The 11323-nt window shown below is 44.0% G+C and overlaps 1 protein-coding gene across 1 annotated transcript; it reads left to right on the top strand.

Annotated features, from left to right (window-relative positions):
• Positions 1–882: 882 nt before the first annotated feature.
• Positions 883–9280, top strand: shha (sonic hedgehog signaling molecule a). Its single transcript, XM_022206957.2, has 3 exons — positions 883–1541; positions 5456–5717; positions 7510–9280. The coding sequence occupies exons 1-3, from the start codon at positions 1242–1244 to the stop codon at positions 8193–8195; spliced, it is 1248 nt and encodes a 415-aa protein (XP_022062649.1). The 5' UTR covers positions 883–1241; the 3' UTR covers positions 8196–9280.
• The last annotated feature ends 2043 nt before the right edge of the window (positions 9281–11323 follow it).

Below are 11323 nucleotides of genomic sequence, written 5' to 3'. Positions count from 1 at the left end.
TAATTGGCTTTAGTTGAGTCGGCCAGGCATTTAAAACACTTTCTAAAGCCTCATCTACTATTGTACTGTAAGCCTGTCCCGTTCCAACCTCATTCTTAAGGAGTCAACTTTATTATGTGAGTCAGAGTTGTAGCAATTTGTGCGATAATTAGACGAATATGTGCCTAGTTAAGAATTAATGATATGGAACAATCATTTAAACAATAAAATGAAGCTCTGACGCGTAAAAGCAAAATGCGCAACGAGGGCGCACGGTGCGCGCACTGCACAGGCGTTAGTGCGGGCTTGTTTTTGAAAGTTTTACCAGGTTTGATGTAGTCTGAATAATAGCAAACCAGAAGGTAAATTCCAATATGTGTGTTCAGCTTCTTTAAGACTATGAATCACCAAAAATGGTACGAAGCTTCTACAAAGGCATTTTTTGCGTAAATTCACGTTGGCATGCCTGTGGTTTTTCAGGGAAACTGGGTTGGAGGCGAAATCGAATTTAAATCCTCCAATCTAATCATTGTTAGAATAATCAAACTTCTTTCTGTTTACAGAGCTATATTGGTGGCTACGTGGTCACAGCAAAATCATCCAGATCAGGTGTGCGCAATGCGCGTCCACGAGCAGTTTTATTCTCCCGGGGAACGCATTCTGTGCTGAAAGTTGTCCCAGACGCACTCCAATTACTGCACTCGCACTGAAATCACTTCACCCAACTACACTGCTTCAGATTTGAGCTCAGCACTGTGCAACTTGCCCTGTCTGGGCTTCCTTTGCTGTGAAAGCTGGAAAACGGGAGGGTGAAAAAAAAAAAGACGGTTTATAATTGATGTTTTCCCATGGAACAGCCCCTCCTCCCCGCAACACAGGCTAACCCTCAGGTGGAAGAAATCTTTTAAGATTTTTTGTGGGATAACATCAGGAGGGTTTGTCTAGGCGAGCCAATCACAAGTCCCTCCCCTGCTATAGATCGGTGCTATAATACAAAGCAGTAAAAGCGGTCGGCTCGCACAAGCGGCTGCAGCTCGACTAGAGATCCCGTGGCTTTTAATTCCCTCACTACTTTTTTTTTTAAACCCTCCTTCGATGTGCCCCGTTATTACCATTTCTCCGAAGCGTTCATTTCCGCACCTGCCACGGTAGATACCAAGGCGAAGGCGAAGTAGAAGAGGAGACAAGGACATTGCGAGAGCCGGGAGAGGCAGACGGTAGAGATAGCAGCGGTGAGTCGTTTGAGATCTTAAAGGACAAAAATGCTGCTCTGGACCAAAATCGTTTTGGTCGGTCTCATCTGCTTGTCCTTGGTGTCCTCTGGGATGGGATGCGGACCGGGCAGGGGCTACGGCAGGAGAAGACACCCGAAGAAGCTGACACCTCTTGCGTACAAGCAGTTCATCCCCAACGTGGCGGAGAAGACCCTCGGGGCAAGCGGCAGATACGAAGGCAAGATCACAAGAAACTCCGAGCGATTTAAAGAACTGACTCCCAATTATAACACAGACATCATATTCAAGGATGAGGAGAACACCGGTGCCGACAGGCTAATGACTCAGGTAAGGAGACAGAATAACCTTTTTTCCCTCTACTGCCCGTCTCCTAACGCACCATCACTGCGCACTGCAACAACCTCCTTGTCAGACTGATTGCGCACCTTAAGTGAAGTCTGTTTTACCCGCTGCTGAACTCTTCACACTGAGCCTTTTAACTTCGCTGTAAAAGCAGATGCTCTTTATGCACCAGCATGGGAGTTTTCAAAGGCTGCAGGCTTGAAGCGAATATAGAAATCCAGCTGGAGAAGTGATGTGCAGGCGGACAGTCAGGACACTCGGCCTTCATGATTGTGACAGTGTATTTAAAATATTAATGTGCCCCTCTCCTCATATCTATATTTGTATCTGTGTGAGGCTCTATTTGTTGGTTTACAGGCGCACATTCATTCTACCTTACGTTCCATGAAGACTTTCACTGTTTGGTGCCTATTTGAGCTTTACATCGCAGCTTGTTTAAGCGCCTTTTCTTTATTCCAGCCCCTGAACGCAGGGAAGCTGGGGATGCGCACCGCTTCCAACAGCCGGGCTTATTCAGGCATGGCGTGGCTCATTCAGACATTTTCTTGCACAGGCTGCTGTAATTTGTCCTTTCGCGTGGCGTGTGCATCTGTGGATGAAACAGTGGCATTTCTTTGAGAGTGCTCAGGACTTCATGCATGGGTGGGACTCGGTCAGTTCGCTGTCTAGGAGCAAGACGCGCAGGACGGCTGGTGCCTTTCACAGTGCAGGAAGGATGACTGACATCTTTCTTAAACACTCCATCCTCCTGGCCTCACAGGCAGTGAGTTATTAAACCCTGCAGCCCGTTCAGTGCAGATAAGACGGAGGCTCACAATGCATCGCCTTGATTTCTCTCCAGGCTGCAGGATGCCGCGTCTCTTCGGCATGACTTTTAGCACTCAGATGCTGGTGAATTATTAAAGGCGCTTGGGTGATATTGGCTCAGTAATAATACAATGCCGGTGGTGATGGTGATGGTGGTGCTGCTGCCGGTGGTGGTGATGACGCCGGGCGCGCGCCGGAGTCCCTGAACCCGTGGCTCGTACCATGTATGAGCACGAGCTCCGATGAAATATTCACTGTGCGTGCGGTCTCGGCGTCCCTCTCAGCCCTCCCCACATCTACTGTCATACACCTATAGCTTCTCATACACGGGGATCGTGAAATTGCAGCCGCGTGTGGTATGTGATTCCCAACGTGGGGATCCACGGCTGCCCTGGGGGGTCTCCAGCAAGAAAAGTTGAATTGTCATTTGATCGATTTCTGAAAATACAGAGAAGCACCTGCCTTTAATCGAAGCTTTTAATCTGAATAAAATGTCACACCTGCTGTCTGCCTTAATCAAAACACACAAATAAGGTGTGAGAGCTGACAGAATGGGATTAAATGGGTCATCTGTGGTTCACCTCTGTCCAACTTGGTGGCCTATTGTTGGCAATGTTGGGGGTTTCTTCTTGTTTTGCAGGTTTGTTGTTGTTTTTTTTGAAAAAAAAAATCTCTGTGGATGAGGGTCCATCATCCATGTCCCACTCCGAGCGTTTACACAAAACACAGCAACCAGTTCCAAAGTGTGAAATGTACACGAAAGAGCTTTTAGGCACCCCTCACTGGGGCCTGAAACGCAATTTGAACTTAGGACCTCTGGTCAGCGGGAGGCCATAGTAAGTTATAACAGGTGAAACTGTCCTTATAGTAGATGATATTGTCAAGCCATCAAATTAAAGTACGTACAGCCAAAAGACCGTGCTGCAAGTGACATAAGCGTCATCACATAGGGATTTACGCTGTGCCAACGGTCTTTACGCTTCAGTGGGTTTTTACGCACGGAGTTTTACGCACGAATACGGTGGACTTCTCCAGTTATCTTGTGTTTTAGAAACCGGACGCTGCACTCATACAGGAAACAAGGCACGCGTCTGCAATAGTTCCGTTAGATGTGGGAAATAAATGATTTAATCAATCAATTCACTGAGGTCTTGCCAAGACTTTATACTTGAAGGAGCGCTTGAACAAGCACCGATTCCTTTAACCATTAAGACAGAGCTCGCTTCCTGAAAAGTTGCCAAAAGATACACAGATAGTTTTCAGGAGGGATGGGGCCTGAGTTGAACAAGGGAGTGATTTTCAGCATCTAATCCACAAATTTTAGCTTCGTGTTCAGTGGTGAAACCTTATTCGTCTCAAAATGTTTGGACATTTTCTATCGAGAAGAAGTGAGATTGTCCAGTGGATTCAACTGGTTTCACTCATTTCAAGAGGTAACCAGAGAAGGATAAGTAGATTTCTGAACAATAAAATTAGTTTAAATTCAAGAAATTGTTTGGTTTTGCTGTTAAAACCGATAGATCTCCTCCAGCCACAGTGGCAAATATTTTTCACTTTGTAGAAATTAAGACCAAGATCCAGAGCCAGATTAAATGTCTTTTAGAAGTGTTTTTTTTTTTTTTTGCAGTGCAGCAGAGTTAAGAGCCTGCTGTCTCTGCCCACAGTGCAAACGAGTCGGAAAAGAGATGAGCTGGCGGCTTGTTTGCACTGACAGGTAGCTGATAAGTGTTTCCTCTAACCAAATCATTTGTGAAAAGATTAAGAGGCAGGCTGTTGAACAACTTTACCCGGAGCACAAAGCGTCGGTCCAAGGCGCCCTGCTGGGCTTCATGGTGGCTGAGCAGAATTTGGCTTGATTTGCGGCACACGACCTAATGAATTAATAAATAGGTTAAGCTTTACGGCTCTTGACTCCGACAATCCTGCTCAGTATGTTGAAGGTTTTTTGGGGAGGGGGAAGGCGGGTATTTTTATTCAACACATTCTACAAGTGTGATATCCTCATAAAACAGCCACTGATATATGTGGAACTTTCTTTTCTGCTATACGAGTTTGTAGGTCGGTGTGAACATTCCTGCTTTAAGTCCTTCGGCTGTCCATGAGGGAAAAGGACAGTGGGTCACACATAGACGCTCCTCTGTGGCCCCCATACAATCCTCGGATATTTCACAAGTCTGTCAGTCAGCAGCCAAAACACCTCCACTTAAGGAGGCATGTCACGTTTCCAAGACTTTGCAGGAGGAGAATAATGAAAGTTTCCCTCCGCTGTTGCACTGAAAAGACTCTTTGTGATGTTTTATTTGACATATTGGTCAGGCGTCGAGAATAGTTGTCTTGGAGAAGGCCAAGCATCTTCATTGAGAGCGCAGAGAGGTTTGGGCTGCGACGATTTATTCGCAGGACAAACTCCAGATATTTTTAAGGCAGCAAGCTGCTCAAAATCATCTTCATATCATCTGCATATCAATTATTTATTTAAAGCAAACAGACAACTAACAAAGGACTCGCTCATTCCATAATACAAAGTCATGAATTCATAATGTATTAATGTTTTTAACGCAACACCTTTTTTTTTTGATAGAAAGGGACGCAGCTCGCACCATTCCAAAGACCCATATGTTATAGGCCAGTGAAGCGAATGCAGTGCCTTATCAATATTTCATCGGCAGCTTTCTTATGCGAGATGTGCCCTCTGACGGTGCTGCTCACACTGAGAAATGCAAGCACACATTCAGGATCAGAGCAGCTCCAGTGTTTCAACTCAGCTGGGTGGAATCAGGGGCGTCAGGTGGGGATGGAGAGGTGTGGACGAGGCCTCAGTGCGTCCAAATGTAATCTTTAATCGCTTTTTTATTCTTGTATAGCAGCTGGGAGCATGCAGACACACAAGGGATACATCAGGAAGGAGGAAATCGATTGAAAATGTGTCGTCCTGTATTGCTTCTGTGGCTGAAGGATGCTATGCGCAATCAATTGTGCCAGTTTGGTGCCAAATGCCAACTTTCCCACATTTTACGCACACGTGAAGCCACTCTATGCGAGCAATTCCAGCTAATTCAGGTGCTTCACTGACCCATTTCTCCCTCCCGCAGAGATGTAAAGACAAGCTGAACTCGCTGGCCATCTCAGTGATGAACCAGTGGCCCGGGGTGAAGCTGCGGGTCACCGAGGGCTGGGACGAGGACGGACACCACTTCGAGGAGTCGCTCCACTACGAGGGCAGAGCCGTGGACATCACCACCTCAGACAGGGACAAGAGCAAATACGGCACTCTGTCCAGGCTGGCGGTGGAAGCAGGATTCGACTGGGTCTATTACGAATCCAAAGCCCACATCCACTGCTCTGTGAAAGCAGGTACGGCAGGCCAGCTGTGGGAGAAAATGAGCAAATGTATCATCGTAAGGCGCAGGTGCAGCTCAGGGAGGCTGCAGAAAACTTTCACCCAAAACTAAAGTAGCATCTTTTTATGAGTCCAAAAAGACAGAAATGAGGTTGCCAAGCGTCCACACAGCTTTACTGCAGTGACCAGCTCCAAGTGTGACATTGGATCTGTCATAAAACGCGCCTTAGTATCTCTTGATTCATTTATGTCGCAGAAGTATCGCTCAGCTTAACGATCAATAATAATTCAGTGAATGATTAATCACCACTCAGTCTGTTTATTTAATGGGGTGACTGAAGTGCAAATGATTCCCCATTAAAGTGACTAGACTGCTTTACGAAATTGTAAATAGATATTTTCTATGAATGATGTATGGGCACATCCCAGCCTGTGGCGTTAGGAGCGTTTCCAGGCAGCTTATTTCTTGATCTTACATCGCCCCACACTGTCTCCTGGTGGGAACCACGACCATAATCTAACAAGGCTGCTCCGTGTGACCTAGAAAAGCAAATCGTTTCGCTCTGTGTTTTTTGGAACTAAAATAACTGCTCTGCTGTCACTTTTTAATAAGGTGACAGTTTTTATTCCGTGATATAAGTGAAAATCGAAATAATACTCCTTTAAATCATGTGTTGGATCTTATTAATCTTGGATTTAAGATGCTAAATGTTAAGTTTTTTTTACTCATTTTTGCCTAAAAAAAATCACCTCAAACAGGCCTAAACTGCAGGATGGCACACAGAAAATATTTCTCCACACTGATTGATGAACCGTGGCGCCTTTTCTCAGCTCAGACTTTATTGATAAATCCCTATTTATCATTCAACACACACGTTTTGAGATCACAGTACGGCCCAGGCCGACGTGTCATTAGGGGTCATGCGACTTTACCAAAAGGATTTGGCTGAACAATGTTGAATTGGTCGGGGTAAATCTGGTTTTCAGTTGTCACCTTATTTCATGCTCGGGAATCTTAAAAGAAGATTAAAAGCTCCCCAAATTCTGAGTAGAAAAAAACCCTCTTTTCTGTGTGCAGGACAGTGTGATCCTAGAGACTGGTATGTGAAGAGCTCCACCAAGGCCAAAATTATTGTCATCAAGGCTGACAACAAAGCAGGGAGAGGTGGTAGACAGGGGGGGACATTGATGTTGCACAACAGAAAGCATTTAAGAGTCCGGGCCCTCATTTAAATTCAAATCTACAACTCGAGAGGCTTGGAAAAGTGGCTCCACTGGGTAAATAGTAGTTGTGAGTCGCCTATTTGTGTGAATTGTCACATAGAGGTTTCTGCACCTGAGTAAATATGGGAAGAGTAGCTGGGAAAGGCGTAAGTGTTCTTTACCGAGAGTAGCTCGATCCACAAGCTGATTTAGAATAACAATGCCTGCTCTTTATTGGGTTTTTTAATTAAGAATAGATGAGCCAAGGCTTTCAGTTTTCGCGTCTCAGACAACGTGGGCCAAGCCAATACGCATCTGGCATGAAGGAGCCGACAGGCATCATTATGCAAAATGCATATGGCCCACCATGATGTGTGGAGGCAGGAAAAATACAAATAGGAGTAAAGAAGAAAGGTTTTTGAATGGGCCTTTGAATGGGAGCTGAACTGTAAAGGCTCAAAGCACCTGTGATATTATTTTAAAGTCCTAGAAGCGTCTCCAAACTGACCGTACAGTGGCAGATTTAGTTTTTTGGTGCGATATATATTTTCTGATGTTTCTTTGGTGAGATTTTAACAGGCTGCTGTCTTGTTTTTTTAACAGAAAACTCAGTGGCAGCAAAGTCAGGCGGCTGCTTCCCGGGATCCTCCACGGTCACCCTGCAGGATGGCACCAAGAAGCCGGTCAAAGATCTCCAAAGCGGGGACCGGGTCCTGGCGGCGGACGAGCGCGGAAACCCGATTTACACCGACTTCATCATGTTCATCGACCAAGACTCGACGACCAGGAGGCTCTTCTACGTGATTGAAACCGACGCGGGCCACAAAATCTCCCTCACCGCCGCGCACCTCCTCTTCGTCGCGCAGAACGGCTCCACGGAGACGCACCGGGGGATGTCGGCGGTTTTCGCCAGCCAGGTCCAACCGGGACAGAGCGTGTTCGTGTATGACGACGCCGAGTTACTCGTGCCTGTCACCGTAAAACGGATTTACACGCAAACAAACGAGGGCTCCTTCGCGCCGGTGACCGTTCAGGGGACCGTCGTGGTGGATCAGGTCCTGGCGTCCTGTTACGCAGTGATCGAAGACCACGACCTGGCGCACTGGGCCCTGGCACCTGTCAGGCTCGCCCACTGGGTGTCCTCGTTGCTTTTCAGTTCCCAGCAGCCTCCAGCCAGTGCGCAGAGCGACGGAGTGCACTGGTACTCCAAAATCCTTTATCAATTAGGGACATGGCTCTTGGACAGCCACTCGATCCATCCACTTGGGATGTCAGTATACCCGAGTTGAAACCTCCACTACAGGAGCAGAACGAGACTAAACTGTAGGACACACGAACTATTCAGTAGATTAAAAAATAAAATAATAATAATTAAAAAACGAACAAACAGACAAACAAGACAAAGGCCCCAGCGGAGTTGGGATATTTATTTCAGTGACTTTTCCATGGTGTGTCCCCTTACAAAGAATGAATGGAGCCTTAAAAAGTTTCTCTTTGAATAATTTATTCTCATGTGAACTCTGCTGCTGTCACAGAAATGGATTCTGAAACGGTGTGAGCAGCAAATTGTGCATAATCTATTTTTGTATATCTCAAATGCAAAAAAAAAGAAAGAAAAAAATGAAGAAAAAAGAAAAAAAATAACGAAAACGAAAAAATATCGCAAAGAGAAAGAAGATCATGTAGAACGGAGCTAACTTTGACAGGTTGTAATGTTCATATGTGCATATATGTGCAACTGACTGTTATATTTTGGGGAGAACAAACTTCGCGGGGTTCCATAAATTATATTTTTATACACAGAATTGTAAATTAGATTTTGACAGATCGCTACCGAATCACATTTCGTTATTTGAAATAGTGTAAGATATGAGAATATATTTTAATTTAAATACAGTAGTTGGGAAAGTATTGGAAAAAAATCTTGTACTGCTTGGTTTATTAAGAATTTTATTATTTTGTAAACTGTTCGTTTAAGTTGTCGGAGAGGGACAGATATTCTGCCTCATATCTGCATTCTCTGCTTTTTTTTCCCTTGTGTGTGTTTCTATTGTTTCTGTTTTCTTCTGAGAAAAAAAATATTAAATGCAGATTCTGACAATTCAGTAACAGTTAAAGTAGTACTGAGACAGTTTTGGTTAAATAAATAAATAACTCCTGTAAATGTACTAAAATGTTATTTTTCTTTTCATATTTTGTAATAGGGAAATAGTTTTATAGAAATGACCTGCGGCAGATGCACAGTTTGGATAGTCTATATAGCCAGACCATACCAGTTAACTTTCATAACAGGGCGATGTGTCAAAAAAATGTCTAGAGTTTATTATTTATATGTTTATTACAAAATGAGATAAAGAAAATCTTCAAACTTGCAGTTGTTACATGTCTTTGTCTAAATGAGCTCTACAGAAAACCCAAAGAGGAACATTTTGAAGCGTTTTCTGATCAAATTCAGACCCTAATTAATAAAGACATCAGCAAATCTGTGCTGATATCCCCACTTTGGTACAAATAGGATCAGTTTGTGGGTGGTTTTAATTATTTAGAACAACTGGTTTGCATTGTGATTGACCACTGGGAGGGCCAGCTAACAATTTCACCCTATTTGGGAGCTTTTACAAAACGGAGGATACTTTGAAGTACCTTTTGCATGCTTGCGAAATGTGGAGAGCCCATGTCAAATTTAACGAGGTCTGTCCTGCGCAAATAACTTCTAACTTTTGCAGACAAATTAAACACAAGTGTGTTTGTTGGGCCCGACTCTGCTGCTCAGTGTCTGCAGCCTGAGGTCACATTGATCCATCAGTGGCTGACAGTCAGTCTGGACTAAATACAGAAATGCATTGTGGTCCAAAATCCCAGCTGTGGAAGTCCCAACAAATCACCGTAATCCTCCAGTATGTTCAGAGAGACTTATTGTGTTACCAGTGAGCTTTTAGTGATGGGGTTTTGCCCTCTGCGGTATTTAGGCAGCACATCTTTGTCAAATTGATTACAGCATCAGTTTTCCCCTGGAGAACGGAGGCTGTTATGCAATGCAAGTGCGACACGGTGTGGCGGAAGAGAGGTACTGCAGAAGGGAAAATATTCTGAGGCAATAAATGGTATGAAAAGTGACTGAAACCTTAGAAGAAATGAGCAAAAATGCCAAATATAAATAATAAAAAAATACTTGTCTTGCCCATTTTCCAAAGATATTCAGTTTACTGTCATAGAAGTGCAAAGGAAATGGAAAAATATTTAGAGTAGAGACTCAAAGTCATTATTTAATGATCAGAATAGGTGGAGATTAATAGTTGACCAGTTATGGACCAGTCATTGCAGCTTTAGTTCACTTCTTACCCTCAACAAGAGCTTAAAAAAACTCCAACTATGCATCAGATAATGGATTTGACAAAAGTTTATCCTGATTCTAAAATCTGCTGGATGCCACCAAACAGTTGCTAAAAAAAAATCCTGTCTGGCTCTAAACTGGATTGTTTTTAAATGGAGTTTGGTTTGATGAAGGTAGACTCAGAATGTTAGAAAGCAAACAAATACTTCTAACGTTGTGAGGATTCATTTAAAAGCTTTAAACTAAATATTACAGGTCTGTGAAAAAGCAAAATTATAAATAAAGGTCGGTAAAATCTGGAAATAATAGTAATCTGTTATAGTGCTACAATCCCAGGATCACGGCAGAGATAAAAGCCATCCGTCACCCAGATTTATCAAAGGTAAAAGAAGCCACTGAACCTGAGTTTCTGAACTGTTGCAACACGAGCAGGAATTCCATTTTCTTCTCCCACATTGTGTTTTGTTGTTGATATTGTGCGATGGGAACTTCAGGGAGGGACAAAGCGGCCCATCTCTCCCAGCGCGGTGACCTTGGGTCCCTGTCAGATACAAAAGCGTCTGTGCAGGGCAGCATTCCTCAGAGCAGGTAAACAGAGCCTCCTCTAATCCCTCTGGGGGCCCTCAGTCTGCTGGAGCTCAACAACGGCTTTTACAAATGTTGACATTTGCAAACATGAACAGTCTGGCATTCTGGAAAACAAAACACCTCGTTTCTAAGAGAGAGATCTGCAAATGGCAGAGCTCGCTCTCTCCGGGTTGCGTTTGCTCGACTGTGGCAGCAACGAGAGTTGAACATGTAAGAGGGGAGTCTGAGGGAAAGGAAAAGGATCCGGTCCAGAACGACACCTTTATAATTACATCTTCCTTTACGCGCATTAAATTGAAGGCAAGAGCTACTTTTAGGAAACAAGATTTGTGGAGAAAACCTCATGGAGGACACACACATGGGTAGATAGATAAGATATTATATAGACTTAAGATGGAATGTATGCATTATTTTGGCGAAAATAAAAAAGAAAATCAGATTTTGGCAATTAAAGCAACTATGTAAGATCCTATAGGCTGGTATCGGCTCTGAAGA

The sequence above is a fragment of the Acanthochromis polyacanthus genome, chromosome 20 (genome assembly GCF_021347895.1).
Source record: "Acanthochromis polyacanthus isolate Apoly-LR-REF ecotype Palm Island chromosome 20, KAUST_Apoly_ChrSc, whole genome shotgun sequence".
Taxonomy (NCBI): domain Eukaryota; kingdom Metazoa; phylum Chordata; class Actinopteri; family Pomacentridae; genus Acanthochromis; species Acanthochromis polyacanthus.
Note: the sequence above shows the minus strand (reverse complement) of the source record. Positions and strands in the feature narration are given on the sequence as shown.

Excerpts from the sequence above, each read along its gene's own strand:
- shha (XM_022206957.2), top strand. The coding sequence starts at position 1,242 with ATGCTGCTCTGGACCAAAATCGTTTTGGTCGGTCTCATCTGCTTGTCC. Across the intron at positions 1,542-5,455 it reads CCGACAGGCTAATGACTCAG|AGATGTAAAGACAAGCTGAA; the intron begins GTAAGGAGACAG and ends TCCCTCCCGCAG. Across the intron at positions 5,718-7,509 it reads CCACTGCTCTGTGAAAGCAG|AAAACTCAGTGGCAGCAAAG; the intron begins GTACGGCAGGCC and ends TTTTTTTAACAG.